The 27,514-nt window shown below is 47.2% G+C and overlaps 1 protein-coding gene across 2 annotated transcripts in view; it reads left to right on the top strand.

The window, feature by feature from the left end:
* The first annotated feature begins 3,458 nt into the window (after positions 1–3,458).
* Positions 3,459–27,514, top strand: part of FGD5 (FYVE, RhoGEF and PH domain containing 5) — a 111,951-nt gene continuing 87,895 nt past the window's right edge. The window contains exon 1 of one of the 2 annotated variants that reach the window (XM_047097057.1): positions 3,459–5,998. In XM_047097057.1, the coding sequence (XP_046953013.1) occupies positions 3,474–5,998 (2,525 nt within the window). In that variant the 5' untranslated portion in view covers positions 3,459–3,473. The remainder of the gene's footprint in view (positions 5,999–27,514) is intronic. The other variant, XM_047097058.1, reaches the window with a different exon arrangement.

Here is a 27,514-nt window from a genome sequence, read left to right as displayed (position 1 = left end):
GACGCGGGGCTCGAACTCACGGAGTGCGAGATCGTGACCTGGCTGAAGTCGGACACTTAACCGACTGTGCCACCCAGGCGCCCCCTTTTTTTTTTTAAGCTTAGCTGTTTAAAATCCACATAGTTGGGTGGGTTTTGTGGGTGCTTGTGGTGGTGGTGGTGGTGGCAGTGGTGGTGTGTGTGTGTGTGTGTGTGTGTGTGTGTGTGTGTTTTAACTAATTTGGACAGATAATTTTCTAAATTAGGACGTATTTGCTTATGGCAACAAGGAGTTGGAGGGCCACTTATGTCTTGAACACTCTGGGTTGTTATCTGGATGCCCGTGTCTAGCCTCGGTGTTGATGTGGATGAATATAGGTGTGGGTTAGGGCGTTGGTGTAGTGGGTGCTTTAGCCTTTAGGGTCTCGACAGCTGAGTCTCTTCTCTCCCTTTCTTGCTCGCAGCTGCCACATCTTACACCTGGCAGGGTTCCTGTTCTAACTGCCAGTCCCTTCCCCTCCTAATTAGCTGTACACTGGGAAACCAGACCACTGAGTTCCTTAGATTTATGTGCAAAGTACAACTAAAGAGACTGAAATCAGGCCCTTTCAGGAGCACGGTTCCTGGGCACCTATATTCTTGCTGCCCCAGGCCTTTTTAATTTCCTTTGGGGCCTCCTCAGTTAAATTTTACATGGTTCTGTGAGTTTAGGGGAGATACTGACTTTGGCTTGAGGTGCCAATGGAACAGTCCCACGGAGATGGGTTACAACGAGCTAGTGCTGTGCTGGCCAGCACCATAGCCACCACCCACATGTTGCTACTGAGCAGTTGAAATGTGGCTAATGTGAATTGTGATGTGCTGAAAAGTGTAAAATACACATTTGATTTCAAGGACTTAGTACAAAAAAGAATGTCAAATATTTCCTTAATAAATTTTGTATATTGATGACATGATCCAAATATGACTTATTGGTGATATCCAAAATGATAATATATCAAATATATTGAGTTGAAAAAGTATTGTTAAAATTAATTTCACCATTTCTTTTTTACTTTTTTAAGGATATATATGTATATCCTTAAAGTATACATATATATATATATATATATATATATATACACACACACTTTGATCTATCAAATCTATCAAAGTGTGCATGCACGCAAGACAGAGGGAGAGGGAGAGAGAAAATCTTAACCAGGCTCCACACCCAATGCAGAGCTAACGTGGGGCTCCATCCCACAACCGTGAGATTGTAACCTGACCCCAAATTGAGTAAGACACTAAACTGACTGAGCCACCCAGGTGTCCCAGATCTCTCTCTCTCTCTCTTTTTTTTTTTAAGTAGGCTTCATGTCCAGCACAGAGCCCACTGTGCTCTCACTACCCTGAGATCAAGACCTGAGCTGAAATCAAGACTTGGAAGTTGGGGCGACTGGATGGCTCAGTCTGTTAAGCATCCAACTCTTGGTCTCAGTTCAGGTCATGATCTCATGGTTCATGAGTATGAGCCCCACATGGGGCTCTGTGCTGACAGTGTGGAGCCTGTATGGGATTCTCTGTCTTCCTTTCTCTCTCTCTCTCTCTCTCTCTCTCTCCCTCCTTCTTCCCCTTTCCTGCTTGCTTTCTCTTTCTCAAAAAAATAAAATAAAATAAACTGAAAAAAAAAGAGTTGGATGCTTAACTGAGCCACCCAGGTGCCCCCTCGTTTTTACTTTTTAATGTGGCTGTGAGAAAAATAAAAATTACATATGTGATGATAAACGTGGCTCATGTTGCATCTCTGCCAGCTACCCCTGGACTACAGATGACAGGGTAACGGTGCTGCAAGGGTTTAACTGGAAGTCAAATGCATGGGGAGAAGAGTTTGCTGACAGACCTTTAGGAGCTCTGCTTCATCTCCCTTCTGTCATGAGCCAGGCTGGCATTCTGAAGTTGCTCTGCATCAAACCCAGGCCTTAGTGGGGATGGCACTGGGCGGCGGGGCGAGGCTTGAGGGGAGACTTGTGTGTCTTCATCTATGGGCAGTGGGGAGCCAGGCAGTGTGTTTGAAGCTGAGATGTCAGGATGGAGTTGCCTTCCTGGAAATCTTCATTGCTCACTCTGCCCACAGTGCGGCCAGGGGCTTGGAGGCATTGAAGCAGTCTTGTGGCAGGACGGATGAACTTGGAAGTGGGCAGCTACACCCTTGACCTTTGCATTTGTCCAGGCCTCTCTCATTCTGCAAAATACAGCTTAAATTTCACTTACCGCAGGAGGGTCTTCCTTCATCATGGTAACTCTTGCTTCTCTGACTCCTGTTGGATGTACAGTTTGTACCCACATCCTTTATTCTGACATGGTCAGATAGATCCCCCAAATCCACAAGGGAAGAGAGTTTTTGCAGATATACATGTTGGAAAATATCATGTAGCTTCTCCCATGAAGTTTGGATGCCCATGAAATTTAGACACAGGGCAGTTAGCTAGACACCAGTCTTGAAGCATGTAGAATTCAGAGGTGACCCTTAGAGGAGGAATCATGCATCACTGTCACAGACCTTTGGTGTATCATTCTTGAAGGAATGAGATAATGGCTATTCAGTCATAATATTCCAAAGGTCTGCAGCTCTGTCCTCCAGTTGTTCTGTTCGTTTTATCTCCCTGACTCAATGGCAAGTACTCAGCAGAGGTATTCTTTTCGTCTTGATTCTAGAAGACCTTCCTATGTATGGTGCTATGCGTATAGATAGTAGGTATCCAATGAATTAAGTGTAGGGTGAATGTAGGCTCCGTGTGGGTGGCAGAGATGATGACCGTCAAGTTCAGCATTGTCTCATGAGTGCCTGGCACCTAGAAAGAATTTTTTTTAATGTTTGTTTATTTTTGAGAGAGAGAGAGAGAGTGCGAGTAAGGGAGGGGCAGAGACAGGGACAGAGGATCCAAAGTGGGCTCTGTGCTGACAGCAGAGAGCCCAATGCAGGGCTCACAGTCACAAACTCTGAGATCCTGACCTGAGCTGAAGTTGGATGCTCAAATGACTGAGCCACCCAGGCGCCCCTAGAAAGCTTGTAATACGTAGTTGTTGGATGAATGATTACAATGATCTGGATACCTGTATTTGAGGAGTATTTCATTGAGTTCATTGAGTAGCTGGACTATATATAGAAGAAAGATCTATTTACTTTGTTTACAGGATGAATTATCAGTGGAGGTCAAGGGGTCTGAAAGATGATGGTGGAGGGCATAAACCTAACACAGAATATAGCAGATTGGGTTCACATAGGTTGGGAAACTATCTTCAGTGTTCTCTTCAAAATGGTAAGTTGGAGACTCTGAATGGAAATAAGGGTTAACTGTACTTTTTCTCCTTCTTTTTCTCTATTTTTATCCTTTAGATTCACCAAAACCACCAGTTGCTCCCAAGCCAAAGACTGCCAGTCCCCTCACACCAGTGACAGCACCCAAATTTCCTTCATCACCCCGGCCCGATAGCCTTCCCAGTCCCAACTCCATGTCTAGGGGGCCGAAACCCCCCATTGCCCCTAAGCCCAGGCTGGCGACCCCCAGTGAGTGGAGAGCCAGCGTGTACGTGATCAACAGCTTGAACAAATGCAGCAACGGGAAGGTGCTCTGTGTTGACAGGGGGCCTTACGAAGAGCGCCAGTCCAACTTGGAGTGCTCGGAGTCTGAGGCTGACGAGGATTACATTGTGGTCCCCAGGGCTCCACCGAAAGAGGACGAACCCAGGGACAGCAGCTGCTCTGCAGAGAGTGCTGCCATGGCCCCTCCAGATGCCACGGGGGAAGAGGAGTGCAGGGAGGAAGGCGAGGAGAGTGACCCAGAGGGGCTGGGAGCTGCTCCAGCTGAAGTGGTGCTGAGTAGAGAGGCTGACGGAGGCGGGGCCCCCACTCCTGAGAACGTGGAGGCAGAGGATGGTGCCTGTGACCCTGGGGCAGAGGAGCAGACATTGACAAGTGAGGAGGAAGAGAAGCGAGTGGAAGAGCACAACGTATACAACCTGGAGGACAGGGGACCTTGGGATGGAGAGGCAGTCCTCCCAAGCAATGACGTCATTCTCACTCACGTTGATTTAGAGGGTCCGGAAACTCCCAGCGAGGAGCCTGGGTCCCCTGGGACACCCAGGGAGGCAGAGGAGGGTGGTGGGGAAGGCTCCACCAACACAGAACCAGGGGCTCCAGAAGAATGTGTGGATTCCGACAGGCCCTCTGACGGGGACGCTGACGATGCCAGCAAGGAACCCACAGAGAATGAGGACTTGGCCGTGGGTGTCCAGGAGGCGGAGACAACCACTGATAGCCCTGAAATCTCTGAGGAGTGTGAGTGTGAAGATGACCATGATGACCAGGATGAACCACAGGACCAAAATGAGAAAACTGGCCAAGAAGAAATGGCAGCCGTCACCCAGGAGGTGGGAGAAGACCCCCGAGAAGGCAGAGACCTGGTGCAGGACGAACCTGCCGAGGAGAGCTGCCAGATCATTCCTTTCGAGAGTGACAGTGTGGATGACTTTGTGACGTCACTCTCGGGAAGTCCCTACGAGTTCTTTCCGACCGAGAGCACCTCTTTCTGTAGCGAGAGCTGCTCTTCTTTTTCCAACTCAGCAAAAGGCTTAGAGTCCGAGCAGGAACCACAGTCAGAAGAATGTGCAGAGCAGGGCCCCGTTGTTGGAGCTTCCTGTGTCTCTGGGGAGGGCCCCTCTGTCCCTGAGGTAGTGGTTATGCCAGAGGATGAGGACGCCGGGGACGATGCACTCACCAACCCCTATGAGATGGGAGTTGACCTGGAGCATGAGGCTGACCCTGGGGAAGGAGAGAAGCCGGAGACACAGGCTGCATGTGACACGCTGAGTGGTTATGGCATGAAAGAAGAAATGAACTCCGATGCTGAGGGAGGCCTGGTCCCCCTCGACAGGAAGAACATCATCACGAGGGCCAGGCCCCACTCTGGGAAGGTGGCCGGCTATGTCCCAGAAACCGTCCCAGAAGAAACCGGACCAGAAGCTGGCTCATCAGCCATTGGCATTAGAGGTGCCACCAAGGAGGCGAGAAAGACAGTTCTGTCGTTGGAGGGGAAACCACTGGAAGCCAGCAGGGCCTTGCCAGCAAAGCCCAGAGCCTTCACTTTGTACCCCCGATCGTTCTCCGTGGAAGGCCGAGAGATTCCGGTCTCCTTGTACCGGGAGTCGGAGGCATCTGGCTTGGACGACCATAGGATCAAAAGGAAAGATGACAACCTTTCTCTGCCCTGTGTGATCGGCTCCTCTGGGAGCTTCTCCCAGAGGAACCATCTCCCATCCAGTGGCACCTCAACACCCTCTTCTGTGGTTGACATCCCGCCCCCTTTCGACCTGGCCTGCATCACCAAAAAGCCCATCACAAAGAGCTCTCCCTCCCTGCTGATCGAGAGTGAGCCCCCGGACAAGTATACCAAGAAGAAGAAGTCATCCTTCAAGCGGTTCCTGGCGCTTACGTTTAAAAAGAAGTCCGAGAACAAAGTGCACGTGGATGTCAATGTGTCGTCTTCCAGGTCCTCTTCAGAATCCAGCTACCATGGGCCTGCCAGGCTTCTGGAAATCGACCGCAGGAGCCTCAGCAACTCCCCGCAGCTTAAGGCTCGGACTGGCAAGCTCCGGGCTTCCGAATCGCCCTCCTCCCTCATCTTCTACAGGGATGGCAAGAGGAAAGGTGTCCCCTTCAGCAGGACCGTGTCGAGAGTGGAGTCCTTCGAAGACCGCTCTCGGCCCCCCTTTCTGCCCTTGCCCCTGACCAAGCCGCGGTCCATCTCGTTCCCTAACGCCGACACTTCAGACTATGAGAACATTCCAGCCATGAACTCGGACTATGAAAATATCCAGATTCCGCCCCGGAGGCCTGCGAGGGCTGGGACATTTACGAAGCTGTTTGAAGATCAGAGCAGAGCCCTGTCCACAGCAAACGAAAACGACGGCTACGTGGACATGAGCAGCTTCAACGCCTTTGAGAGCAAACAGCAGAGTGCAGACCAAGATGCAGAAAGGTACTGTGAAGTTACATTTTCTTTGTTGTTGGGTGAGCCAGGAGGCAGGCGCTTAGGTTTAGGGGACGGGATGGACTTGCTTTTTAGCCTCAGGCTCTATTTATTTCTAGCCGTGTGAATTGGGGTGAGTGGCTTTACCTCTCTGAGCCTCAGTTAACTGGCTGCGAAATGGGGTTCATGCTACCTTGCGGCAGAGTGTTTGAGAGGATCAGAGTTGATCATCTGTGTGAAAGTATTGTCTAAAATGCCAAATACAGTGTAAATGTCAGCATTTGTGTTTCCATTATTTGAGAGACATTTCTCATGTAGATGGGAATGATGGGTTTGCTGGTCCCCTCCAGGAAAGTCACCAAGAGAGAAGGTTCTGGAATCTTGCCAAACTAAATATCTTTCACCATCAGGAAAATACCCTGAATTGAGATTGATACCCTTTTACTGTGTAAATATACACTCTATTCAAGGGAACTAGAAAAGACAATCTATTTAAATTGTTTAAAGAGCTAAGGGCGCCCTGAGCTAAATTTCTGAATAGAAGCCTTTTAAGAGGTATATCCAAGCTGATTTTTTTTTTTTTTTTGGACTCATTCACCTTGGAAGTAAAAGTGAAACACTGAAATTATTGACAACAGTGGGCATTTTCTGACCCCACCTTTCCAAGACTGACTGAATGCCCTTATTGAACATCCCACGTGGATAACTGCCAAATCTTGCTGTTCCGTGTACCTTGTGGACGCAACTTAAAGGCAATGCAATTCAGCTTCAACCATTTACTCTCTTTGGAAGTGCCTGATCGGAATTAATAAAAGCGAAAATGGCGGTGATTTTAAAGGACATCCTGATTCTGACCCCTCGTGTGCAGTGACTTCACCCAGTCCCACACAGCTGCTGCTGCTGCTGCTAGGAGTTCCCAGGGCGCCTGCAGTAATGAATAGATAAGATGATTTGCAATTAGCCTGAGCTGTCGCTGGAGTGTAGATGCTAGCAGTGTTTGTATGGTTTATTCTCCTGAGTTTTTTACATGGTTCCCCCACCCTGGCTCCATCTTCTCTCTCCCCCAAGTCTGGGTGAGGCTGTTAATTAGTTCTTTCCAGAATGAAAAGGTTTGTTTGCTGGGGCAAGGGTAAACACTAAGACTGCTGGAGGGACTGAGTTTAATTTGGAGAGTGTGGACGTGTGCAAACTCTAAGAGGGTGAGAGCTACACAGCCGACCAGTTCATTGCATTAATAGTTATCAGCAGGGTTTGAGAAGATCCAGACCTAGCTGAGTGCCTCCTAGCGTTAATGAAAATAGAACCAAGCTCTGAAACCAAAATCTCCCTGCTAGAAAGGACCTCAAAGGGCAGATGGTCAAGGCTCCCACTCTAGCAGGCCTTGCTCTGACCCAGTCTGTACTTGAATTCCTCAAGCCACAGGAAACTCACCACCTCACAGGGTTGCCTCATCTGTTGCTAGGTATCCTGATTAAATTTTCCTTTCTGACTGAGGCAAAAGCTGTCTCCTAATATCCCTACCCCACTCATGCTGGCTTTCCCCTCTCAAACTAGGCAAGTGAGTTCATTTCCTCTTTTGTATGACATCCCTTCAGAAATCGAAATCTGCTTCTGTAGAATCACTGAATTTTACAGCTGGGAGGGAACTTCAGACAACATTTGGTCCTGTTAACAGAGGAAGAAACTGAGGCACAGAGAGGGAAAGGGATTTACCTAAGATAAGATAGCTCAGCAATTTAGTGGAAAAATCAGTGCTAGGACTCAGATGTCCTGACACCTGGTTCGGACATTCTTAGTGAATTACAACTAAGGGATGCCAGATCTGATTGTGCAGGCTGTGCACTGCACCGCTCCAGGGCCACATTCACATCCTACTCCCCCAGGGTTGCCCAGTGCACAGTTTGCTTGGCCATATGCAGAGTCCCTGTTGCCTTGATCTGTACTTTGTCCAGAAACCAAAAAAGGTCCCTTCACCCAAGTTAACACGACAATAAGGGAAAAATACCCAAGAAAATGTCAGTGCTACCTTATCTTCTGATGCTATTTCACTGAAGGCCAAACTGACCAGGATAAATCTCCCATGCAGGAACCACATCCTCTTGGACATCAATCAGTGAGCAAAGCTTTCTTCTATTTTCCTTCATGAAACATATAGAAGCAAGGGGGAGAAAAATCCTCGCTTTGAGCTGGTACAGGTCTGGGCAAGGGATGTTTCAGACACCTCAAGTCGAGAGGCACGGGGGACTGCCATGGGGGTGGGGTCCTAGTGCGTCTTTGCCTGAACAGGGGCTTTGAGAATTGAGTGGCTGGAGTGTTGCTATCTGAGAAGCATGCCCAGGGGTGTGCTTCAGGTTGAGCAGGACAGGAAGGGGTGAGAAGGTGGGGAGGCAGTTCCTCCTCCTTCCGCTCCTTGTCTTGCCCCACACCTTGCTTCAGTGCGAGGATCAGGGGGAGAAGCCAAAATAAATATCAACAGCCCTGAAAGGGTGCAGGGCAGTCCGTTGGGAGATGTGAGTTCAAAGCCTGCTCGGTCACTGACTTGCTGTGGGGTCTTGGAGAAGGCTAGGCCACAGTTTGCTCATCTGTAAAATGGTAAGATTGGAGCAGGTCTGTGTTTCTCAACTGTTTGCCTTTCCTGTGCCACTTCTACTATTTCTGTTACACCACCTATGCTATCACTTACTGTTTTTCTTTCAATCAGTCTTTTTTACTTTAAAATATTTAGAAAGGAAATTTTATGTCACGGTTGGGAAATGGAAAAACACTATTGGCTGCCATAAATAGAAGGCAATTGTACAAATAAGATACTAAGGAAAGGAAATTAACGGGTAAATTGTAGCTTGAGGTTGTTACTTGCCAAGGCTGGAGCTGGAAGCCTGGTCCCTTTGTTAAACAGGGAGAGGTGTTAAAGACATCCTGGCACCACACAGAGACTTTCTCCTTGGCATAGTCAGAAGGATTCAGAAGGACTGAAAAGGGAATAACTCTGTCTCTCTCATGGTGTGATTCACTGTTATTTAAATCCAAGTCCTTTTTCCGCTAAAAGTACCTCCCTTCAAGAAACATGTAGAGTATATAATAGAATTCAGAAGGCCCTTAGAGAACCCTAAACCAGAGTAGCAGCTCAGGGTCTAATGGATGATTGTAAAGTTTCTTCTATGTGGTAACTTCCACTGAGATTTATATACCCAGATAATAACGTTTTAGGAGCCACAATAATCTTATTAGCAGTTTTCTGTCTTGTAAAATAAAACTGTATACATTGTTACTTATGTACATTTTCCCCATGGTGTACAACATTTCCATCATCTTTTAGTTTAAAGTGTATCCCCAGAACATTCTTTTTTTTGTCCCCCCCCCCAAATTGACCCTTGTGAAAAAGAAAAAATGGACCAGAGATCTAGTCCAGAAAAGTCCTACTTTCCAAATAGGCTGTTCTATGTCTTCAGTCAGTGCTCTTTGATGGGGGAGCCTCGTCTTTACTTCTGAGTATTCCATGGCCCCTCAGTACGTTGGTTCTGTGCTAGGAGCTTAATAAATGCATGTTTAAAAAAACCAAACAAACAAAATAAGTAAATGTATGTTGATGATGAGGGGTTTTATAATTCCATGCGAGTTGGTGATTTTGAGCTTCACAAGGATCAAAGAATTATCATTTATTAAGCACCTATCTTCAGCAACACAGTGCTAAGTGCTTTGTATACACTTAATAAATACCCATTTGGTGCAAAATACTACATAGACTGGTTTGTCTTAAGTGCCTCACTTTTATTTTATTTTATTTTATTTTATTTTATTTTATTTTATTTTATTTTATTTTAGAGAGTGCAAGTGTGAGCTGAGGGAGAGGGGCAGAGGGAGAGAGAGATAGAATCTTAAGCAGGCTCCATGCCCAAGGCAGAGCTTGACGCAGGGCTCAATCCCACAGCTCTGGAATCATGACCTGAGCTGAAATCAAGAGTCGGACGTGTCACCTCTGAGCCACTCAGGCACCCCCTAAGTGTCTCATTTATTTTTTTTTTAATTTTTTAATGTTTACTTATTTTTGAGAAAGAGAGAGAGAGAGAGAGAGAGAGAGAGAGAGAGAAACATGAGTGGGGAAGGGGCAGAGAGAGAGGGAAACACAGAATCTGAAGCAGGCTCCAGGCTCTGAGCTGTCAGCACAGAGCCGGAAGCGGGGCTCGAACTCACAGACCGTGAGATCATGACCTGAGCCGAAGTCGGATGCTCAGCCAACTGAGCCACCCAGGCGCCCCCTTAGTGTCTCATTTAAATTCCCATAATTGTACATTTGTTTTTTGCATGATGATGAATCTATTTTAATCATTCAGCACTGTACGTCAGCATGGATCCCTGATGCTCCTTTTCCCCATTTCATTATTAACATTTTCAAACTTACAGAAGAATTGAAAGAGTTTCTACAGTGAATGTTTGTTTTCCCACCACCTAGATTTACCATTAATGTGTTGCCACACTGGCTTTTTTTCATCTTTTTCTTTCTCTGTTCTCTCTAGCTGTTGTGATCAGTCCACATATTGTTCTTGATGCATTTATGGTGGCTTTTTATGTTTACAGATGACGACCCTGGACCCCAGGGAGAGCACAGTGGCTAAGCATGTGGACTTTAGGCAGGCTGCCTGGAGTTTCAGTCAGTACTCCACCCCTTACTGTCTGTGTGACCTGGGACAAGGTACTCACCTCTCTGCACCTTGGTTTGTCTGTAATAGGCAATGAGAATAGTCCCTGCCTTATAACATTGTTAAGCCTGAATGAGTTAATGTTGTACATAGTGAAATGATAAGTAAATATTAGTTGTTATTCAGTGACATGGTCAGGGTCACATAGTGGTCGATGCAGGATTTGAATTTGATTCTAGAGGTGTGGGTAGCGAATCCGGTCCCTTTCACTGTGGGGATGTCTCTGTCCCTGTCTCCCATATGGAGGTTCTTCTGCATGAGTTTGACTCAGTGTTCAGGACACCACTTGCGAGCTTCAGCTGTGGGGTGTGGTGTCAGCATTACCTCTGACTTCCTCTTGGGCTGGGGTCAGGGCTACAGACAACAGCCCAAGCGATAATGGTTTGGAGTCATTAGCAGCCTCTTACACCAAGGACGGCAGGACCAGAATTTTTATAATTCCGTGCTCATAGTAGAAATGCCTATCTCTGTGACTCTGACTTAGCTGTTATTTCACTTATAATTCACAATTAGTTAGGTACATTCATCTCCAGGTGAGAAAACTGAGGCCCACTGAAGTGCTATAAACTATCCCCTGTTGCACAGGTAGTAAGTGGCCAAACTAAAATCTGAACCCAAGTCTCTCTTTTTTTTTTTTTTTTAATTTAATGTTTATTTATTATTGAGAGACAGAGAGAGACAGAGCATGAGCATGGGAGGGGCAGAGAGACAGGGAGACACAGAATCCGAAGCAGGCTCCAGGCTCTGAGCTGTCAGCACAGAGCCCGATGCGGGGCTTGAACTCACAAACCGTGAGATCATGACCTGAGCCGAAGTCGGATGCTCAACCGACTGAGCCACCCAGGTGCCCCCCAAGTCTCTTTTTTTTATTTTTTTGATGTATATTTATTTTTGAGAAACAGAGAGACAGAGGGGCAGAGAGAGAGGGAGACACAGAATCCCAAGCAGATTCCAGGCTCTGAGTTGTCAGCACAGAGCATGACACAGGGCTCAAACCCACAAACTGCGAGATCATGACCTAAGTCGGACGTTTAACCAACTGAGCCACCCAGGCGCCACATGTCTTTCTGAATCCAGTACTCTTTCCACTACCTCTTGTTTCCTGTAGTGAAAAAATGCCACGTTTTCTAGTTGTCTTTATCCGACAGCTGTAGTGTCTCCTTTGCAGAAGACAAGCTAGCACAGCCACCACCAAAATGTTGGCTTTGTTTATTGGTCTAAAGGGCTCGAGGAAAAGTGGAATGACACGTTCCTTTATTTTCTGATGGGTGGTGAGTTTGCTGCTCTGTTGGGAGCTCATCAAGAAGGCTTACAAGCTTTCCTGGAACTTGCTAATGAGCTATTCAGACATCTTGCCCTCCCTCAGGGCCATAGTGGGAGACGCTTGCCCTTGTGTAGCTCACTGTGCCCCTAGAGCAACCAGGAACTCTGGGTGTGGAGCAGGCCATCTGTTTGGGTTGTACGGGTTGTTAGGGGGGCTTCGGATGATTCGGCCCACCTGGGAGCAGCAGCTCATGAGTGCTCATGCCTTCTAGGGAGAGTTCTGGAAGGTCTAAGGTCCAGCCTTTCAGGGCTCTCTTCTCCCAGCCTGGGGGTCCTTACAGAGCTGTTCATTGTTGGAATGCAGCTTGAATTGCATGTTCAAGGGTTTGTGGGTTAGCCATATTATACAACATTTGTGTGAGGACAAGGAGTGGGAGCATCCAGGTAATTCAGTATTTTGGCTGATGATGACCATTTGAGAAATGAGTGATTCTTGAGGAACTGTGCCAAGTGAAATATGGACAGAGATGGACCAGGTACCATCACTGGCCTCAGTGGACTTACAGTGAAGGGTAGCAAGAGGACTTACACCCAAGTCCCTGGAGTGCAAGGTAGAAAATGCTCAGGATCCAAAGGGTAGAAGTCCAGGGGAGGGCAGGATGGCTTCATGGACACTGATGGAAAGGTAGGGTCTTGACACATGGAGATAGGAGAGAGATGTGAGGACATGTGGAGAAACACAGGCCTGTGGTTTTAGCAGGTAAAGCTGCAATGAACATGGTTGAATCTTGGTTTAGGAGTGCTTTGATCTCTTTATTCTGGAAAACAGCTCACATCATCTGTAGGCATGGGGAATAATATATGGAGGAGATTGGGTTGAAAGACTAAGGATGAAGCTCGAACACTGTGTTTTTCTGATTTCTGGTTCTTGTAGTAGAATGTTGCCCCCAGCTTGGCCTGTTGATCAGTCCCTCTGCTAACATTCGTTCAGCATCTACTAAATGTCCGCTACTGTCTTAGGTACTAGAGGTTCCCACCACCACCTGGAGAGAGAGACTGATAGAGGCCATTAGAAACCATGTGATAAAGGTTTTGCTGGAAGCCCATCCTGTTCTGGAGGAGGGGTGTAGGAAGCCTGTACCATTTGGGAGAAACTTGAAGTGGGTATTGGCAGAGGAATAGGAGTTTGTGATGGAGACAAATAGTCCAGGAGGAACACAAGCATGTGCATGAGTCTGGGGGTTAGAAAGGACCATGAAGTGCTCAGATGGACCTCAGTGTACACATCTTTGTGATACAGTTGGGGAGGCAGTTGTGACCTAGTGAAAAAGTCCTTTGAATATCCACTTGATGAGTGAGTGCATTACCCATGAGCAGTAGGGCAACCGTGGCAGGTTTTCGGCAGGGCAGGGCCACAGTGGAGATGCCGCATTGGCACAGACGCTCTGTTGGCACGGTGAAGTGGAGGAGATGAAGAAAACGGAAACAGGGAGACTAGTCAAGAGGCCATTGCAGTGGTGCCCTCCAGAGAACATGAAGACCAGGCCAGAGCCGTAGCATCAGAAAAGCAGGGGGTGGGGTTCCACAGTGAACACAGCCACCCGCTTGTCCGGTGCTGACCAACTCCAGGGCTAGCTTGGGGCTGCCTTGGCTTTCCTCGTCCTTTTATTTGATTGTTACAGCCTGTCTGGGCCCAAATAAATTAAATATTTCCGGCAAAAGGCAAGCAAGAAGCAATAAGAATTCAGTCCTTAAAAGTTAAAGGATACAAGCTGAGTAATAAAGCTGGGAGAGGTAATTGTACAGGCAGTCCAGACCAAGGACAGCGACTGCAGCCAGAACGCTGAAACCCAGCACAAAATCTAGCATGAGAGCCCTCCCTCTCTCCTCCCCGGCTCCCAGTGCCTGTTCACCATCCTTAGAATGCAGTAAATATTTTGCAGAAGTGATTCCCTGAGAGAGTGAAACCTGACTTTTTATTTTTCACAACCATAGACAGTGCTGCAGCAGCAAATACACGCGTCATTGTGATACAAAGGTGATTTACAGACTCAACTGTAAATCCTCGGGTGGGTGCACTGCAGAACTGCATCTAAACCTCCCGCTGACTAATTCCATTGGTGCTGAGGGCTGCATGCCTGGGTTTTTGGCACATCCCAGCCGTGGTTCATGGGTATCTTTATATCTGCCTGTAAGCTGGGAGCCTTCCTATTATTATTATGTTTTTGACAAATGAACTCATGCAGAGCTTTCATTAAGTTTCATTGAAAGGACCTGGAAATGCCATAAAAATTATTATAATCTCAAAACCATCACATTCCGAATGCATGCGGCTGTGCTTCTTGTTGAAATTGACTGATGAGAATATTCAGTTTTTAATTTTCTGACTTAAAATAAGACCATCTGCAGCTGTTTCTTTTAGCAATAATTTTTAATTAAATGCAATAAAATTTACGGGTAAGGACCCTAATAAGAAAATCGTGTCAGAAACACACTTATTGTAACATTTACTAGCATGATATTAAGGCCCCCAACCATTTTTTTTCCCTAGCAGAGCTATAATACAGACGAAATCTTGATTAAGTGTTAATCACAATGTGGTTTTACCTTCATAAAATCAGGGTTTCCCCCCGTGGGAGGCGTGAAAATAATTCTCACTAATAGAAGACAGTCTCGTTGCACAAGTTCTTTGGTGACATGTCAGCAGCTGGTCTTCTTGACCAGCTGAGCCCCAGAAGAGGAGGGGAGTCTTTGTTCCAGCCTGAGTTTGGGTGGTGCTTGAGATGTTAGACCTTATTCTCCCCACCCCACCCCACCCCCACCGTGGTTGGGGGATGAGCTTATCACGCATTGGATGCAGCGGAAGAAGAAAATTATCTATGTATTTCATGCAGCTCCTCAGTAAGTGAAGAAATCAAGTGCCTACTACGTGCTAGGCTGTGCTCTATTTAGATAGAGTAGGGAGCAGACAGATAAGGTCCCTGCTCTGGCAGACTTGGTCTTCTATTAGGGAGAGGCAGACAGTGAACAGACTGAGAAGTAAACAAGATAATCATAGATAACTACATCATTCTTTCCTGATGAGATTTTGTGTGTGGTGGTGGTGGTGGGGGGGGGGGACAGTAATGTGACAGAAAGTGACTGGTGGAAGGGATGTTTTAGGATGGTCAAAGAAGGCCTCTCTGAGGAGGTGATATTTGAGTGAAACCTGAAATGATGGTCAAACCACCATGGGGGAAGGGCATTCCAGGCAGAGGAAACAGAAGAGACAATGGCCTTGAGGCTGGAGGACCCTTGTAGGGTTTGTGGTGAGGCCAGCATGTCTGGATTGCATAACAAAACAGGGGGAGTGTTGGGGGTGGGGTAGGCTGGGGCCTTTGTAAAAGACTTAGATTTTACTTTAATGAGACACCAGTGGAGAGAAATGTCAAGATCTAAAAATGTTTGAATTATCTGAACTCTTCAGACCATTTCATAGGATTTGGACATTTAGGGTCAGATCACTAAATAATTTGAAAATTATAGCAAAGAGTATTTGCTGTTCAGGATGGTTCTGAAAGTATAACACAGGTTTGAATTTAGGTCCCGGCTCTGCCCCCGGCTATGTGAATTTTGAGCATCTGTGTCTCAGATGTCTCTCCCACCTGTGACTGCTCTGAAACTACTCAGAACTAGCAGTTCTGAGTTCCCCATCTGAGTGTTCTTTACAGAAGACTGTGGTGGCCCAGGGAGCTGAGAGGGGGCTGGCCCAGCCACACGAGAGGAAGGGTACAGGTGATAAGGCTGGGGGAGGCGGTTCTTAAAAATGAATGTGCTGCATTTGGACTTGTCCTTCCTACGTGAAGATATAATGTGTGAGCCATACAGAGCTATTGAAGGTTTTAGAGCAAGAGAGTGACTTGATTAACTGTTGCTCTAGCACAGTGATTGTCAGATGTGTGGGGTAGAACAGAGAAAAAGAAGCCACCACAGTAAAGTATCTCAGGGTCAAGAGATTGAGGCATGGCAGAGGGACCTAGCTTCTTCAGCCTCTGTAGTGTGATGGCCTCTAAGTACAAATACTGCAGTCACTGAGAGAAAGATAAACCAGCGCTTCCACTGCTCTGCAACTCCCCAGCACAGGGTTTCTCAGGGTGGTTGATGGCAGTTAGGCAGCACAGATGACAGAACCACAAAGGCAGCGTGGCTTGTCAGGAAGACAGAATGAGTTCCGGTCTGCCTCTGTCCCTTACCTTGTCATCTGATCTGAGCCTCAGTTTCTTCACCTGTTCATGTGGTATGATGGTCCCTTCCTCTCTGAGTTATCCTGTGGCGTTAGGGCTGGTGCATGTACAAGGGCGTTGTCAGGTACTAAAAAAGGACGCTGTCAGTCTTGTGCTTTGCTGCTGGGAGCTGGAGTGGACATACGCTGCTGTGCCCACAGCACATGGGACTTTCCTGCATGTTCACTCTATGCCAGGCACTGTCTTAGACCCTTATGTACATCAACTCAGTTAATCCCAAACACCACCCTGCCACACAGGTACTTTAAAAAATATATATTCAGCAGATGAGACATCTAAGGTATAGTAAGTCAAGTGCCCAAGGTCACAGCAGAGCCAGAATTTTAACCTAGGCAGTTTGCAACCCCCACACTGTCACGTCTTCTGTGAGGTGCTTTCTCACTTTATGTGCATCACTTCATTTAATTTGCTGAATGTCCCTTTGTCAGGAGTTACCCAGGTTTACTTTTTTTAGTAGAAAAGGAAACTGAGGTTCAGGGTGGTGACATGATGAGTAAGCCAATTAAGTGACAGAGCTAGGACGGGAAGGAAGGTAGCTCTAGGTATGGCTTCTTCCCTCTTTCTGGTTCACCCCCATTGAGAATTTCCCAATTGGAGTTGGCCCTCCATCTGTCAAAGGTGAGGACACACAATGGAATATGAATCTTCAGAACGGAAATGTCCTTATTATAGGCATTCAAACTGGGCAGCTTATGATGACTGTCCACTTTCTTAGAGACACATGGCCAGGGGATGATGTAAAAACTATATATAGAGAGAACAGCACACACTAATATAGTAATAATCAAAGGGATGATATTATGCAGGAGGTTAACGCTTCCTTAGATCGCCTGGCAGAGCTCAGGAGGGCCCTTGGGGCATTTATCATCTGTGCTCACGGTACTCCAGGTCAACAGGACAAAAATCTCATAATAATTTCTGAGTGATGAATTAATGCATTTCATCTGGCTCCTTGAGACTGCCCCAAGATTGTCCAGCCTCCAAGAGGTGAAGGCAGCTGCTGAGCTGTGTGCTGGAGAATTCTGAACTTGCCCCTGAGAATTGTAGTGTTTCCCTGTCTTGGAGAAGCCTGTGTCTTTGGCTGTTTTCCTGCAAGATGAATGTCTCAGTGTTGAGATTGTTTTTGGGGATGATGTGGCTGGTCTCTATGTAAACAGACCCATTCTCTTTGTGCTTGAGTTTGGTCTGGAGTCCAAGAGAAGTTTCTCCAGGTCAAGGCATGACCCAAGAACTTGAAATTTCAGGCTCGCTTGCATGATTTTAATTAAGAAAATAAGACACACACACACACACACACACACACACACACACAGAGATACAAATCCTGCCTTACAGAGATCTTAAGTTCTGTTCTCTTGTATGATGACACTTTCTTACACTGAGAGATATGTGCAGTGGGGGTTTCTGTGAGGTAGTGAGTTCTCCATCATCATCTGTAATTAGCACAAGTGGAAAGGATAACAGAATCTGTCATGAGGTGGTTGTAATTCGTACAGGCCAGGAAATCTGAACTCTTGGGATTGTTTTTGGTTGGGCAGATTAGAGTTCTAAGGAAGCAGGTGGGCTGCTATAGGGACTGTCTAAGTAGCCTCTGAAAAGTATCCAGGTCCCCAGTTTGGAGAGGCCCCAGAATACTATAGAAGACTCAATATCAGCTCTGGAACCAATTCCAGAAGCGGTCTCCTGGTACAAGGAAACATGCTTTTCATGCCCCTTTCCCACCACATTTGAATCCTCTGAGGTACTGAAAGGCTCACCTGCCGAAAGGTGGCACGGGGAGATGCAGTAGCGCCTGGGCTCTGGCCTGCCTCGGGAGAGGGCAGAAGTCCTTCTCCCTGGAGCCAAGGGCCCAGCTGTAGTGAAGCGGATGGGAAGGTTGGTTATTCGGTGCTTCTTGGGGGTTCCCTGACACATTTAATCTCAGTGGTTTTCAAACTCTGTGTTGTAGCAGGATCCTTTTTCAGATGAAATCTTACTTGGAACTCCAACAAAGAAGGCAAGAGTTTGTTATTATAATTCTCTTTCATAAGTTCAAATTTTCAATACTTCATATGAAGCTAGTTAACGAGATCATCATGATAAAGAAACGTATTCGTGGACATCATGATGGAAGGGACATCTTCCAACTTGGAAGTTGGGAGTTATGGATTGCAGTGTTGCTCTTACAGACTAATGAGGGGTGATGATTATACAAAGGCGTGTATCATAGGGGTTGAGAGCCTGTGTTCTAGAGCAGATGGTTGGGTTCAGATCTCAGCTCTGCCAGTTTCTAACTGTGTGTCCTTAGACTAATTACTTAATCATTCTGTGCTTTACCCACCTTATCTGTGAAAACAGGGAAGATGACACTACCTACTATAAGAAATTGTTGTGGGGTTTGAATGAGTTAATACTTGCAAGGAATGTAGTCGGGGCCTGGGTGTCTTTTAGGTGCTCAAAACACTTTTAGCTGTTGTTGTTAACACTATCTGTATCAATATCTGTATCCATGAAATGGGAAGCAAACTTTTGTGAATCCTTGCCCACAGGAGTCCAGGATTTCTAAGGAATGCTTTGAAACCCCACCTCATCTCATATGATCTGGGCAGTCTTCTTTTAATAAGTGTGATCTGTTGGGTATACATATTTATAAGTCTTTTTCACCAATAATGTAGTCAGTGGTTTACAGAACCCTGTGCCAGACATATTAGGGGAGGTGGAAAAATGGTTTCTGCCCATCTTTCAAAAACAGGCCTTTTGTTTGGTTGAGGGGGAGAAGGTGTGGCAGGTTAAGAAGTAGTTTAGGGTAGGGCACCTGGGTGGCTCAGTCAGTGTTAAGCATCCAACTCTTGATTTCGGTTCAGGTCATGATCTCCTGGTTCTTGAGATGTGAGCCCTGAGCCCCACATCTGGCTCTGTGCTGACAGTGTGGAGCCTGCTTGGGATCTCTCACTTTCTCTCTCTCTCTCTCTCTCTCTCTCTCTCTCTCTCAGTCTCTCTCTCTTTCTCTCTGCCCCTCCCCTGCACATACACGTGCTCTCTCTTGCACTCTCTCAAAATACATAAAATAAATATTTTAAAAAAGCAGTAGTTTAGAGATACATAACTAGTGGATCTTAAATTCTTGGATTATAGTAACCTCACATTCTGTGTATAAGAATGGAAGTGAAATTAAAGATATGAATGGGGAAAAGAAGCAACACTCTGCAGATTCCACGGTCTACAAATATTTCATATGCATATGTGCACCCCACTACTTTATATGTGTTAGCTCGTTGATTATCAGCCCTATTTTACAGGTGAGAAAATTGAGGCTCCAAGACATCATGTGGCAGAGGACACAGACAGGGTCCGAGAACTTAGAGCACAGAGTCAGGACCCACGGTGGGGCACAAGGAGGCAGGTCCCAACCCCACTGAGCAGTGCCTGGTCTTGGCAGGAGTTGCCCCACCTTTGGAGGCAGGGAGTCACCCTGTCATGCGAAGGTGCAAAGGGGCTGGCCGAGCCCCCGTCAGAGAAGCTGTCCTGGAGATTCCTTTTGTGGGCCAGAAGCTGGGATAGAAAACCCAGGCAAGTTATGAAACCTTGATGTGGCCACCGCATAGCTGTTCACTGCACTTTACAGTTTACAAAGCTTTTCCATGCCTGTTAGCTCCATTGATTCTCCCAACAACCACCATGTGGAGTAGGCAAGCAAAGACCTGTAGGTAGCCAGGCAGAGTTACTTTCTTTGTGATGCCCTGGGTAAGCTGTTCTCCTTGGGTGTGTCTCAGTGTCCTTAACTGTAAAATGGGCATAAGATTGTGACGGGTGTCTAATGGGTAAGAGTAACCCATGCCAAGTTCTTGGTGCGGGGCTTGGCATGAAGGAGGTTCTTAATGGATGTAATTGTAGATATTATTATGATTGTACCTGCTATGAAGAGGGGATCTGAAGAAGGACAGGAGGACAGGCTCCCTCTAAGACTGAGGGTTTGGAAAATACCAAGGAAGGGGTGATAAAGAGCAAAACAGGAACTGGAGGCTCCAGGTTTTGTCCAAGCTCACATAGCCAGCTAGCAGGGTATCCACTACAGAGCTATGTGTTCCGTGAGGAATTGAGGTGAGCAAACCTGGGTCCCAGGAGTGACCTGGAGTCAGGATGTGGCAGGTTCCAGTCCACACCTGGAGCTGCTCTTGGGGTGATGTCATGCAGCTAGGGATTGTTCTGTGCCCTTGCTCCCCTTCCAGGATGCCCCTTGTAGATGCTGCATCTGGTTTTCAGGGAGGTCCCTGGTTCAAACCCAAGTTGCCTTCCTGGCCTGAGGTCAGAGGTCAAGGTGAGGTTCAGAGCCATGGAGTGAGTCTGTGGCTTAGAAGGGTCCACGGTTTAGGGTGCTGCTCAACCTCTGGGATGAGGAGGCCCTTCCCCTTTCACCTTCCTACTCCCTTCGCACCTTCCCTCTTCCCAAACCCAGTCTCAAACTCTGGGAGGCCCTGAGGTCTCCATCCAAGGCCAGCTAGCAGCACTGTAGTGAAGACATGTTTGTATGCTATAGCCTTTGTCCCAACTTCTGGTCTTTCTTTGACCCCGCCCTGTACCAGTGTTGAGGAGGGAGGTTCAAGACACCCCTGAGCCTATCATCTTTCAGAGGAGAAAACTGGACCCAGACAGGGGACTTGGTTCCTCATTTCCTCTTTCCACTACCTAAGCTGCCACCCTCATAAATGCATAGGGAAATGGTGAATAGGGAGGACATTGAGGGCAAAGGAGGAAGGGCATGCCATTGATGGAAGTTTAGATACTGTGTTAAATGTTTGGAAAAGTATTCTGGAAGAGAAAGTCTCCTTTGTGTTCTTCAGACCCCAGCAGGTAATTACCTTGCTGACCTCCTCACCCCACGATTGACTACTTTCTCCTTTGTACCTCTGTGTAGAATCTGCTCACCTGTGTTATTTGTGTAACTGTCTCCCTTACCCCACTGTGAACCCCTCCAGGGCTGCACACCTACAGCTCATCCGTGTGTCCCTGGCACTTGGCACAGGGCCTGATGCCCGGGTGATGCTAAACAGAAGTTTGTTTGTTTTTTTTTTTTAAATTTATGTTTATTTTTGAGAGACAGAGATAGAGCACAAGTGGGGGGAGGGTCAGAGAGAGAGGGAGACACAGAATCCGAAGCAGGCTCCAGCTCTGAGCTGACAGCACAGAGCCCAACTTGCAGACTCTGGGGACTCGTGGGGACTCAGGAACTGTGAGATCTTGACCTGAGCCAAAGTCAGACGCTTAACCGACTGAGCCACCCAGGTGCCCCTTAACAAAAGTTTGTTAAACAAGTGGATGTATTCTGGAGACTGAAAGACAATGTGTTATCTCAGGGGCACACCCCAACCAAATAGGACTTTGCACAGATTCTCCCCAAGCCCCATCAGTGCTCTGGGTCCTGGGACAACAGGACAGACAAGGCAGGTTGACATGAAATGCCTAATTGCATGGTCAGTTATTTAAATTCAACTGTGTGAGTGCTCTAAAGAAGTGCAGAGCTTCTAACAGGTGCTCTGACCTATCTGTGGCTGGAAAAGACCTCTAAGAAAATGGGACTCCCACTCAGTCCTGAAATACGATGAGGAGTCAACTGGATAGATGGGGAGGGTCAGGAAGGACCCTGTGGGAAAAGCACAGTCATCTTTCCAGATGCGGAAACCAGGGCTCAGAGCAGGTATTTGACTTGTCTGAGGCCACACAAGTATCAAGAGGAGAAGCTGGGATTTGCACTCAAGTCTCCAGAGCCCATACCTCTTCTACTGGCCCTGCCCTGGATGAGGCAGGAAGCCCAAGCTGGCCGTGGTGACCTCACAGTGTATTGGGCCAAAGCCCTTACTTCCCACTGGGAAGGCTGGACTCCACACACTCACTGCTTGACTCCCTCCACATACCTGGGGGCTCCCCCATTCCCAGTTCCTTCCTTCCCTCACTCACTCTGCATTTCATCTGTTTTGGTATCACATGTTACCCAGGCCTCTCTGTCCTTGGCTCTACAATGAGGGGGTCAGGCAACAGACTTTCTCAGGCTCCTGACAGTCTGGAATTTTACTGCATTCAGTTCTGACCTTGGGAAACATTTATGAGCCTCACATCAAGAAGGAAATATGCTAATCAATTTAAGGATCGTTCAGTGGGCATCTCCCAATGCCAGCCCCTATAGATCAGAAGCCAGGGACCACAAATGCAGCTCAGACTTCAGGTTTTGGGGGAAGGCAGATCCATAAGCAGCTGAATGGGTACAGTTACAAGTACAATAGGAAAATTAACAATATTCTGGTAGCAGAGAAGAAGTGGCCAAATCCATTGAAGAGAAGGCTTTCCTGAGAAGTTTGCAGGGCTCATATTGGACATTTGAACTGAAGGGTGGGTAAAAGTTTGCAAAGTGAACACGTGTGAGGAGGGCATTCAAACAGAAGGGATGGCATACACAAAGCCGCACAGTGTACAAAGACTGTGGACAGGTGCACGGTGGCCAGACTACATGTGGCAGGGAGTGACCAAAGGTGAGAGTTTTGAGCCACCAGCTTGAGATTCTGAAATATAGTGGCTAAGAGTGCAGGTCTGCGGTGGGATGGAGACTCCCAGGCTGGGGCTCTGCCTGTCCTTGCTGCCTTCAGTGGACCCTTCTCCCTGTCTTTTTCAGCCTCCATCAAAATTGTCTGGGATTATATGAGACTCCCCTCCCCCAGCTGGAGAAGGGGGAAGTGTGAATGTAACAATGTCTTTGAGGCCGGGGACTGGTCTGAGTCCCAATTATCCCTGGAGAGGCAACTACTCAGCTCACAGGGGCTTCATTCTCAAGTTGCTTCTAATCGATGGTGCCCTGGTGACAGGCATAAATTAATTTCCTTTGAATAGGCCAATTAGAGCTAATCACTGGGGGAAATGTATTTAGGTGGCCTTAGCTCTAGGCCTAGGCTTCTCTAGATGTGGCTTTTCAGAATCCTGGTCTTTGAGTTGTCATCCGCCCCATCCCATCCCTGTCTCTTTGGCCCAAGGAGTAGCTGGGTTTTATATAAATAAAGTCCACGCTGGGTAGACTGTCCACCCACAGAGGCAGAAGCAGGCTGAAAACTACTGAGGAGCATTCTATAACTCACCGTGTCTAAAGTGATTGGTTGTGGTCGTTCACAAAGGTGTTCATTGTGTTCCACAGTTTGGTTTTGGGCTTAGAGCTCTGAGTCTCCCTCTGAGAGCAAGGTCTGGCCCAGAACATCTGGGCTCTTTGGCTCTGTGTCTCTTGATTTGTGATCTTTTTGTGGTGTTCTACTTTCTGAGCCTTGCTTTCCCCATTTGCAAAATGCAGGGTCCAGGGAAGTGATTTCTGAGATGACATATTAGTTTTCTATTGCTGCCATAGCAGTATACCACGCACTTAATAAAACAACATCCTTTTTTTCCTATCTGACAGTTCCGTAGGTCACAAGTCCAGTGGGCTGTACTCTGCTTAGGGTCACACAAGGCCAAAGCCAGGGTATCCTCTGGCCTGGGCTTTTATTTGGAGGCTGAGGGGGAGGATACACTTCCAAATGCATTCAGGTTGTTGGCTGAGTTCAGTTCCATGTAGGACTCATATAATAGGATAGGGGATGTATCTCTGTTTCCCTGCTGGGGGACTGGTTTTTGCATCTCGAGGCTGCCTGCATTCTTTCTCATGCTTTCCATGGACCCCCCTGCAGCAATAAAGAAAAAGAAAGAATCTTTCTCACACTTTGCATTTCTGACTCCAGGCAGAGAAAGCTTTCTTTTTTAAGGACCAGTGTGATTAGATTGACTCACCCAGATAATCCTGATAATCTCTGGATTATAACATCTGTTAATTTTAAATACATCTGCAGTCTCTTTTGCCATATAAGGCAAAATATCCATAGGTCTCAGGATTAGGGTATGGACATTTTTTAAATTTTCTTTCAACATATATTCATTTTTTGAGAGACAGAGACAGTATGAGCAGAGGAAGGACAGAGAGAGAGGGAGACACAGAATCCGAAGCAGGCTTCAGGCTCTGAGCTATCAGCACAGAGCCTGACACGGGGCTTGATCTCACAAACCTCAAGATCATGACCTGAAGTCAGATGCTTAACCGACTGAGCCACCTAGGCACCCCTGAAGTATTTCTTTAAAAAAAATTTTTTTTTGTTTTAATATTTTTATTTATTTTTGAGAGAGACACAGAGTGTGAGTGGGGGGGAGGAGTGTGAGTGGGGGAGGAGCAGAGAGAGAGGGAGACACAGAATCCGAAGCAGGCTCCAGGCTCTGAGCTGTCAGCCCAGAGCCCGACGCGGGGCTTGAACCCACGAACAGTGAGATCATGACCTGAGACGAAGTCAGACGCCTAACCGACTGAGCCACCTAGGCAACCCAAGGTATGGACATTTTTGAGGGCCATTATTCTGCCCCCTCTTTGACACCCAAAGATTCATGTTCATCCCAAATGAGAATTCACTGCATCCCAAGGTCCCCAAAGATCTCATTTTGTGATAGCATCAGCTCAACAAGTTTCATGGGGATCTCATCAGCTCAGGAGTCCCAGGTCCCAGCATCTGAATTATCTAAGCAGCTCCATCCTAGGGTATAGTTCATCTCCATCTGTGAACCTGCGAAGCTAAAGAAACAAGTTATCTGCCCCCAAAATACAATGATGGAACTGGTTACAGGTGTTCGGGTTCAAACAGGGAGAAAAAGGAAAACAGAACCAGATGACATTTGGGCGCCCTCATACCCGTCTCCCAAAACCGTGGGGAAAAACAGACCAAACCCAGCCCCTCAGTCCCCTCCTCACCTTTGCAGGCAGTGACTGACTGTGTCTGTGATCTGAGCTCTGCTGTGCCCACCTGGGGAGGTCCCAGGAGGTTTGACTGCCATGGTACCTTCCCCTCCTCCTTTGGGATAACCCCCCTCCCCCCGCATGCTAATCTGATTAGCTGACAAGTGTTTAGAGGACAAGAGACACAGGATCACAGAGGTCACTACAATGGCCAGAATTCTGGCCACAGAGGAGGAAATCATGCTGTTGGGAGGAAATGATGTCTAGTAGGTAAGAATTAACCAGTCCATTTTGGTTCAAAACCCCTTTTTTAAACGTTTTGTAAAACGTAACATGCACTCCAGAAATTCATATCTGCAGTGAAAAATCAAATCTTACGCCCTGAATTTCTGTTCTCCAGCCCCCCACCAGATGTTTTATATGTGTGCGAATGTGCAAGGACATGCACACACACACACACACACACACACACACACACACACACTCCTCCCCTGACCCTTGACTTTTTCTAAACAGAAATGGAAGCATATTGAATACACTCTTCTGGACCTTGCTCTTGTCACTTCAGACATTGTTCCCTATCAAGGCATATAGATCTGCACCACTCTCTTTAATGACTGCAAGGAACTCCAATATCTAGTCACCTATTGATGGTATCTAGGTTGTTTCCAGTGTTATGCTCCTCTGAAAATGCTACAGTGAACAACTTGTGTACACATTTGCAGACATTTATGAACGTATCCGAAGGTGAAAAAAAGACAATCCCGCCATGTTAACATAATCACTGTTAGTTATATTTGTTCTTGTCTTGTGTGAATGTACCCAGGGTGTGTTAAATGTGGATATAATCATATTGTGCATAACATCTCTTATTTTGCTTATTTTATTTAACGGCATGTTGCATTTGTCTATATTATTAAATAACTTACTAAAGTAATAAAAATTACTATGAGACAGTCTGCCAGACTCTACAGATACAGCAGTACCAAGTGATTGCATATTCCATTTGAGTGGTTGTGCCCCAAATTAATGTACCCATTCCCTTGCCTTATGTAGTAAGGGTGTTTCTAACATTGTGCTGCATTGTAAAGAATGCTCAGGTGAACGTACTTGCAATTAAAGCATTTTCAGCATTTGGGTTTACTTCCATAAGAGAGTGGCATGGGAAAAGGGGGTGCTGTGTTGCCAACGGGCTCTCCAGAGGGTTGTGCCTGCTCGGTGGGTCCCATTAAGATGGGAGCTGTGGTATGGCGAAGGGACAGTGAGGAATAATTGTGGAGGTTGCTGGTAAGAGCACAGACAGTGGGAGTCACCGTGGCAAAGCACCGCCGTATGCAGAGTGCACGCTGCCTCTCTTCGGGCGAGGGTGTGCATACACTTGCAGAGCCCCGGAGCCCCCTGAGTTAAACACTGCTCTGTCCTGGTTGGTATCAAATTATGGAGGACTGACTAGCGGAGATGGGTCGGTGTGAATAATTCAGGAATCTCAGGCACAAAAAGGATTACTGGAGGCAGGAAGGAGATGAATAGGCTTAGTTAAGGAGAAGAGTTTTTTTTAAGGATAAGATTTCAGAAAAGATACAGGAAAAGTCAGACACCAGAGGGCACGGGTATAACTGACAATTGTCCTTTCTTCCTTATCTAGAGGGGACACAGGTGGGGGGGGGCGGGGTCCCAAGCCATCTCCCATGGATCTGGGGACAGAAGAAGGCACAGTCACCAGGCAGTGCTGACCTTACTGGTATGGTTGAAGGGTAGCTGCCCCCCAAACCTGCCTGCCTCCCACAGTTCCCAGTCACTTGAGAGTGCCTGTTCTGGGGCTTTAGAGGCACTCCCCCCACGAACATACCCCTACAGTGTGTCAGCGTTCCAGACCCTGGCTTTCTGCAGTGATTTTCCCCCAAAGAGGACTCAGGCAGTTGCTAAAATCAGGCGTTTGGCTTTCATTTCTGCCTGGCACAGTGCTCAGCCTGACAGTTAAGTTGGGTGTGCTTTTTTCCTGGAAAGGCATCCCGGCTTGGGCAACTGCAGTTTTCTGGGACTCGGAGAAATAGAACTACACGTCCCCATGTTGAAAATGCCAAGTTGTCCTCAAACCAACTAGCGGTGTTCCCAGCCAGGCCCCTCCACCATTTCCCTACAAGGAGTGTGAGGGGAGCTTCTCCATCAACCTCAGACCTCAGGACCACAGCCACCCCTTTCCCAGTCAGTCAGCGCTTGGGACCGGCTGCTGCCTGGGGGCTGGAAATAGCACCTCTAGGAGTGGACTCCTCCCTGATTACCAGAGCAGGTACGCAGGTCACAGAGGCCAGCCCACAGCACACCCACGTGGCTGGGAGGCTTGTGAAGCCCTCCTTCCCTTTCCTGCACCCTGGCTCTCCCTCACAGGGCCCCAGAGCCCCCTTCTAGCCTCACACACTTGTTGGGACCCTAGCATCTCTCTTGCCCCCCTCTCCATCGCTCGAGTGGAATTCTGTCTTGTCCTCTTACACATCCTGAGTGGTCTGACTTCCAA

The sequence above is a fragment of the Lynx rufus genome, unplaced genomic scaffold (genome assembly GCF_022079265.1).
Source record: "Lynx rufus isolate CCGP_SWC_20201006 ecotype Redwood Valley unplaced genomic scaffold, mLynRuf1.p SCAF_4, whole genome shotgun sequence".
NCBI classification, from domain to species: Eukaryota; Metazoa; Chordata; class Mammalia; order Carnivora; family Felidae; genus Lynx; species Lynx rufus.
This window is presented reverse-complemented; position numbering and strand designations above follow the sequence as displayed.